The following is an 8,160-nucleotide window of genomic DNA, read 5'->3' as shown; positions in this document are numbered from 1 at the left end:
AGTAGCCTGTGTAGTAAACAAATACATTTAAAATAAAATATAATTCTTCGAATTTCGTTGCGCACAAGGCAGTGCTAATTTATTAGTTGCAAAAAGGCTTGTAACTACACGTGACCCCGACGTGATTTCTCTTAATTACTCTTTCGTTTCCTTTTCGTTCGCATTTTGTTATATAATTTCATTGTCGTTTGTCGTTGTACATAGACGCCGTAGCAAAATCGCGCTTTAACCAGCTATATGCTATCTCGCTCGAACGAACACTTGTGCGCGTAAATTTTGTATTGTAGTTCGGCTGTGTGAACTTTGTTGTGCGCTACATTAACAATGTTTGATGAAGGTGCAAGTGCAAATGAAAATGAGACGACATCTGCTAATCAAGTGGTGGTTGGAACACAGGCTGCAGTTCTTAAAGTAAAGACTAAGAATTTTTGTGATCTTGTCAATAGATTGTCCTCTGAACTTGATCCCGTGCGACTTCGCGATGTTGATGACTACGACCTGCAAGATTACATATGCATGGCATCTGACTTGCAGGCGAAATTTGACACAGTCTATGACAGTTTGTTGGATGTGAGTCAGGCTAGCGTTGAAGAGGATCTTCAGTCAAGTTTTGAGTTAATTATTAGGCGGCTACGAGTGTCCCTTCAACGCGAGCGGGGAAATCGAAGCAAGATTCAGCAGACTCCACATTGCGCCACTTTCAATTTAGCCGCAGCCGATGAGCCGCGCTCTACTTTTGTTGTTCCAAACCACTCTCGATTGCCTCAGCTTAAATTGCCGGAGTTTAGTGGAGGCTACACAGAATGGTCGGACTTCTCGAATATGTTCATCACGATCATTGATAAGGATTCGTATTTGAACAATATTGAAAAACTTCAGCATCTACGGTCATGCCTCAAAGGAATAGCGCTGGATACAATTCGTTCGTTGGAAATGTCAAACGCTGATTATGCTGCCGCTTCAGAACTGCTTGATAAGCGTTTTAATAACGAGCGTCTTGATTTTCAGGCACATATTGTTGAAATTTTGGGTTTAAGAAAGGTGGATAAGGGTGCGATGACACAACTGCTCGAATTCTCAGATAAGGTCAACTCTCATTTACGTGCTTTAAAATCGATGGGCAGTGTGGAGCAGATCGCCGGCTGCATCATAGTACACACACTGCTGCAAAAACTAGATAGCGCTACGCAAGCTAGCTGGGAGGATGATGCGCCGTTGGACGTCATACCATCATGTGAAGGCTTACAGCTTTCATTGGAAGCGTTGTCAAATGCTGGAAAATACGGATCACGCGACGGCAATGTACACGCCTGGCTCCCAGGTGGGCCAGAACAACAGTAGTAGAAGAGCGTTTGTGGTGACCAAGAATGGAACATATGCATATATGCAAACGGCTTGCGCTGTGCCTTAATTGCCTGCAAAGGGGACATCAGCTGAGAGTCTGTGAAAGCAAACATCATAGCCTGTTGCATCTTGGCAACACAAGCAGTCACAGCGTTGCTTCTAGCTCACACAATGTTCAAGAAGCTGAAACTTATACGTCATCTCAAAACATCCTGGCGGCAATTTCATCGTCGACACTCTCCATCGACCAGCATCTTAAGCACAATGCGGTCCTACTTGCCACTGCCGTCATCAATGTAAAAAATCACGCTGGCTCCTTGGTGCCCTGCCGTGCGTTGCTCGACTCTTCACTCTTCACTCTTGACCCTGCATCATGGAACATTCCGTCAAACATACAACTAGCTGATCCTGAACTCTTCAAATCTCAGCAAATCAACATGTTGATCGGAGCTAGTCTGTTTTTCGATCTGCTCTGCGTTGGCCAGATAAAACTAGCTGCTGGACTGCCGATACTACAAAGGACTCGCTTTGGTTGGGTCGCAACTGGAGGTGCTCCACATGCAGGAAAATCATCGCTCGTGGCTAGGCGATTAGTGACGAATCTGATCTGAGATCTGCTGGTAGACTCGCATCTGCAGACGAATGCACAGATTGACGAATTAATCCGTCGGTTTTGGGAGCTGGAATATTGTACCGAGCCTGAGTCATCACCAAACAGGGGGGAGTGTGACTGCGAGGCACACTTTCAGGCCTATTTTAAGCGTCTGCCAAGTGGCGAGTATTCAGTTCGCTTACCGCTTCGACTAAGCCTGGATCAGCTGGGTGACTCCTATCAACAGGCGCTTCGCCGATTCCTTAATTTAGAAAGGAAACTAGACCGCAATCCAACTTTGAAAACCCAGTATGCAGCATTTATCAAGGAATATCTTGACTTAAAACATATGTCACTTGTAAGCTTAGCTGCACTGGGCCAATGCAAATACTATCTGCCACATCACTGAGTGCTGAAGGAGGATAGTACTACAACCAAGCTAAGGGTCGTGTTTGATGGATCAGCAGCAACTACCTCTGGACACTTGCTGATTGATGCACTGATGGCAGGTCCTACTATCCTACCGAAACTGTTTTCGATACTAATGCGTTTTCGTATATTCGCAGTCGCCCTCACAGGCGACATATGCAAAATGTATCGATGCGTACGTGTCGAACGATTTTCAGCGTCAGAAGATACAGACTTATAAATTAGACACCTACACCTACGGCACAAACCCAGCATCGTTTCTCTCAGTGCGGGCTATGCACCAAGTGGCCATGGAGGAGCAGAAGGCATTTCCTATTCGCGCTGACATTATTAAAAGGCATTTCTACGTGGATGATCTTATCTCTGGCGGTAGCTGTGTTCAGGTATTGAAGCAAACGTCTAGACTACTCGCCAAGGACAACTTAAGGCTGCGAAAATGGTGTTCTAGCGACGCTACTGTATTCCAAAGCATACCGGAAGAGGATAGAAAATCGCTGCATAAGTATAATGATGGCAGCGATATCACGAAAACGTAAGGCCTCGTTTGGGATCCCGCCTCGGACTGTTTTCTTTTTTATTTTTCTCCACTGAGGCTACCCTCGAGACTGACAAAATGATCAATCCTCTCCTCAATTGCTCGGTTTTACGACCCCCTTGGTCTTGTTGGTCCTGTAATAACAAAATCTAAAATTTTAATGCAGGATCTCTGGAGGACTGGGATGATAGCCTGCCTGTACACTTAAGCACAGCCTGGGTCAACTTCTGCGCTGATTTTGAGCAGACTCACCAATTCCAGTATCCCCGTCGTGCACTCTCATCAGACAGCACAGTTGAGATTCACGGATTTTGTGATGCCAGCCTGGAGCATGCGCCTATACAGTTTCAAAGTGCCATGGCAACACAAGCGTACGTCTCTTGTGTTCCAAGTCGCGTGTCGCGCCTGTGAAAACCATCACTGTATCAAAGCTGGAACTCTGCGGAGCTGCATTATTGGCTGAACTTCTCAGCGAAATCTAACAACTGAAAGTGCTTAACTGTTGTTATAACTGTTGGTCAAACTCTGCTGTAGTTTTGGCTTGGATTCGCAATGATTCTTCCAAACTCAATATTTTCGTTGCCAATCGGGTCGCAGCCATCCAAGAGCTCACCACCTGCATGGAATGGCATCATATTGCCACTGAATTAAACCCGGCGGACATAATTTCACGAGGATCGCTGCCCAGTGAGGTCCAGGTCTCCGTTATGGGCCCATAGCCCGAGCTTTCTTAGAAAAGAAAATGTAGAGTGGTCTGCCTCCTGTGTACCTTTCGAATCCTTGCTAGAGCTCCGACACAAGGTATTACTCGGAACTACAGTGCAACTTGATCTCTCAATTGGCTGCAAGTTCATCAACTCGTTCTCCAAGCTGCAACGCGTCTTTACTTACATTTACAAGTTTGTAAATCGAATCCGAGGATCTGAGCTAACTGTAAGCCACGTGCATCATGGCACACATCTGTTGCTGCGGTCAGTGCAAATGGCTACTCTTGGCGATGACTACAAGGCACTGATGGAAGGAAGGCCCGTCAAACGGTCTAGCTCAATGGCTTCTCTCGCGCCATTCTTTGACGACTTCGGCTTACTCCGCATCGGTTGATGGCTGAAAAATTCGTCGTTGGACTTCTCAGCGCGACATCCGATTATATTGCCTCGCCAGCATCCTGTGACCCGAGCAATAATAATCCACTTTCATAAACGGAATTTGCATGCTGGACCTCGCGCCGTATTGGCTTCGATTCGGCTCCAATACTGGCCCATTGGCGGTCGTAAAACAGTCTCTAGTATTGTTGCCAAATGCACAATCTATTTTCGTGCCAAGCCACGATTGGCAGAGCACACAATGGCAGGTTTACCAGCTGATCGTCTCGAAACATCGTATCCTTTTATGGTCACTGGCGTTTATTACTGTGGACCATTCTTCTACAAGAGCGAAGTCCGCAAAGGGCCTCCCGTGAAATGCTACATTAGCCTGTTCATATGCTTCGCTACAAAGGTAGTACACTTAGAGCTTGTAAAGGATTTGTCTACAATATCTAAACGCCCTAAAGGCCCTACAGTAAGCCTGATCTAAGGAAGCTTAATTTCAATTGGCTTAGCCATTTTCAGCGCGTCACATACTGCCAACAAGTATTTTGGGCCCGTTGGCGCGAAGAGTATTTAACGCTTCTTCAACAGCGCTCCAAATGGCGCACTCCTCACCCAGGATTCTCCATCAACGATTTCGTCCTTGTAAAGGATGAGAACCTACCGCCGATGAAGTGGCCATAAGCTAGAGTTCAAGAGCTGATCTCGGGATCTGATGGGGTATCTAGAGTTGCAGTGCTTCAGACTGCGACTGGAGTCATACGCAGAGCCGTACGAAAGCTGTGTTTGCTGCCAAAACAGGATGATGTTGAAAGCCCCTTGCCTTCCAACGGGGGGAGGATGTTTGGTCAAGTGACCGGTAGAGATAACAGCGAGTGCTGCGTGCAGTAACAGCAGAAGACAATCAACATAATTACAGCTTAAGAGCAAATGATGTTTGCTCTTTGTAGGTTGCTGTCTACTCTCTTCATCGGCCCTTTGCCTCCTTCATTGACGCCCGTAGCTCATCGTTCTGAGCGGAGCTCAATTTCGTTCGTTTTGCATATAGTTTAGTTTTTCATTTGATCCCAAGCAACGCACAACTATTTCGAGTTGACTGCCGAGCAAAATTATAACATTTCGTAAATTATAATAAGTGCCCTGTGCGGTAAATAAACACATTCGAAACAAAATATAAAACTTCGAATTTCGTTGCACACAAAGCAGTGCTAATTAATTAGTTGCAAAAAGGCTTGTAACTACACGGTCAGGGTAGGGTATCAAAGTATACAATGGAGTGCTAATGGCTTCAAGTGGGATTTGTAAGATAATGTATAAATTTTTGTCTAATGACCAATCGGACGCTTCTATGTATCTGGGGATATATTAAGGAGAAAGTTATACAAAAAGTAATTGTAATTCTTAAATTAACAAAACATTGTTTTTAAATTATACAATTAGCAAATCGTCGTCTTTACTCATTTGGAAACAGGAATGCTGTCTAAGCATCTCGTTGTTGTTATAATAACGTCGAAAGCCATTCAGCCATCCTGCTTATATATTCACCTTGAATATATTGTCGTTTTCATCGTCGCCTTCGGGGATCGACCACGAATACTCTACACAAGTCGAAGAGTTATTCGGGCCATCTGAGTTACCAACTATTTTCTATTTTATTTATTTTTTTTATATATATGTTTATGTATTGAATCAAATATATAATTCATTTAAATTTCAACACAGTAAACTTAGGTGGAATTTCGCCAAGCCTGGTTGGGTCCGCAGGCTTTATCGTGGACAAACGTCAAAAGTGTCTTCTCTGAGTAAGGCTGCAGCGTCACGTAGATAGTCGGGGGCTCTGGGGCGTCTCCTTGGAGGAGGTCCTTAATGGATCTTCTCTTGAGCCTCCTGACTAGGTCTCTTGCTACTCGGTTACTCTCACGCTGCATGCGTTCGTTGTATCGGTTGGCGAATGCTTCGACTTGGCTGTCTATAGTCTCTGTGCAAGGTAGAATTTCTGACGCACAGGTCAGCACCGGTCATTCGGCGCAAGGCAATGTAACGAGATGCAATTCCTCAAACCTGGATACCGTATACCCAAGTTGGCGCCACCACGACATTGTAAACTGCAGCGAAGTGGCTGCCATCTATTCAGACTGCTGGAGAATTGCCACGCCTTAGTATGTAGTTGACCGCCTGGCACTAAGCGTGCTCTCAATTCCTGGGCCCCATCAGTGGATTCGTACTCACAGTAGGCGGGTTATAATATTGCCATGTCAACAGCAAATGTGGCTATCAAGTGTTTGCCTGGGGTAACGAACTCATGTAGGTGATCCGGAGTGGGGATGGCTGCCGTGTAAATATTGTACGCTGCCTTGAGGGACACCCACCATCATATAACGAACTGGAGGGATTGCTGACCTGACTTTGACTTCAAGCTTATGCTCCATTAGAGAAGAGCTCAAAAGTAGAAAGAAGGGGCGGAAAGACTTATCTTGATTTTCTGAAGCAATCTATCTATCCAGACTCAGTCGAAGGTCACTCATCTATCTCTGGAAGACAATAAGATAAGTCCAGGAGTTGATCAGCCTCGGTATTGCGCTCACTGCAATGGTCCTGCTCTCCATGGTAACTATTAGTGGCAGGTGGTCGCTAAGGAGGTCCCAATCGTCAGCGACTGAAAGGAGCTGGTCAGAGATTTTTCGATAGATACCAAAGTCTATGAAAGACGGAGTACCTCTGCTGTCGTACGGGTATCTTATGGGAGAACCTGTGGCAAGTACCTTCGCTTGCCGATGCGCTAGGCTTTTAGCTAGTTGAAAGCCGCGCGCCTGCAATAAACTGCTCCAAAGTCCACGTTACCAGCATCAGTGGAGTCTTTCACAGTCGAATATTAGTAAACACGATTCGTAATACTCAATTGCGGGAAGTGATCCAAGTTACTCCGGACGAGGACAGCGCAGCCGCCACTGGTTGAACGATTTTGAGTCCAGTGGAAAGCGTACGCCTCGAAGCCAAAGATTCTGGGGACTCTGTTGGTTCTAGTGTCTGACAGCAGAATTATTCCGAAAGCGTGTTTTTGTACTGCCTGAAATACCATCGGCATTCCAGATCAACACCTTCAGTGGTGGGTTCATTTGGATAGCAACGTGGTCAAAAGGTTAAGAATTTACTGTTGCATATCCAAGCCTGCTGTTGCATTACTGCCATCCTCTCGCTGCGGCTTTGGTTCGCTTGAGTCGGTGGGAGATTTTTCATTTTGGCGGGTTATAGGGGTTTCTGCAAGCTTTGTATATTCAGTGAAGTGGGCGCATGTTGCCGGAACTGTGTCGGGCCGTGTGCAATGGTCAGTGCGATGATTGAGCCCGCATTTTACGCATTTGTATTGTTTTCAGCAGTATGTGGCTGTGTGCCCTGGCATCTATAGCATTTCACCACGTCCTGGTTTCTTCATGCAGTCTCTACCTTGACCACCTGCTTTCAAAGCTTCCAGGTGGTAAGAGCCTCCTTGTTGTTCGCCGCCAGCTTCAAGTTAATGAAGAGGATATTTAAGGGCGGTTTGTCCCTGGCTCCGCAGGTCACTTCAGATAGCATGAGCCACACGTCGTTGATGTAATCAATGTCATTTGGTACGATGGGGGTGGCTTCTTTCTTCCAGTGGGGCATTGTTGTTGGCCCTTTTTTCGGCACGGAGGAGCTGGTGCTGGCATGGGCGACGGCGTTAGGCTGGCTGCTATCATCGCCACAGATTCATCAGTCTCCATGTGTTTGGCGTTTTCGGGTGGCGCCAAGAGTGCATATCTATTGGATGTATGTATTTAAACTGGACTGGTGTCATTCTTGTTTATTTCTTGCGGCAGGTGGGGACATGCTGGCGTTTTTTTTTTGTTTTGTAACTGTTGCTAAGCGGCTATTAAGCATTGAGGTGCTTGGCGGCGTCAACGTATAGTTGGCCTACCTCGTTAGTTCGAGATTTTTGAGTGCGTTGCTGATCTCAGCACTCTCTGTTATGGTGGCTCTATTGGCATTATCGCTAGCTGGGTGCATGTCAGCAATGCAGCGACGTGCTCACTAAAAAAAAAATGTTTTATCAGCAAGGAGTTTTGTTATTGTTTTGACGTTTTTTGTTTTGTTTTTTTTTTTTTCTGTTTGTTATTGATGCGTTGCAATCTTTGCGCGGGATTGCAGAAGCC

At 45.8% G+C, this 8,160-nt stretch overlaps 1 protein-coding gene across 1 annotated transcript; it reads left to right on the top strand.

Moving 5' to 3' along the window:
* The first annotated feature begins 324 nt into the window (after positions 1-324).
* On the top strand, positions 325-1,341 carry LOC138911648 (uncharacterized). The gene has a single exon (XM_070211030.1). The coding sequence runs from the start codon at positions 325-327 to the stop codon at positions 1,339-1,341; it is 1,017 nt and encodes a 338-aa protein (XP_070067131.1).
* The last annotated feature ends 6,819 nt before the right edge of the window (positions 1,342-8,160 follow it).

The sequence above is a fragment of the Drosophila virilis genome, unplaced genomic scaffold (genome assembly GCF_030788295.1).
Source record: "Drosophila virilis strain 15010-1051.87 unplaced genomic scaffold, Dvir_AGI_RSII-ME tig00001822, whole genome shotgun sequence".
NCBI classification, from domain to species: Eukaryota; Metazoa; Arthropoda; class Insecta; order Diptera; family Drosophilidae; genus Drosophila; species Drosophila virilis.
The sequence above is the reverse complement of the archived record's forward strand: the minus strand, read 5'-3'. Positions and strand labels throughout refer to the sequence as shown.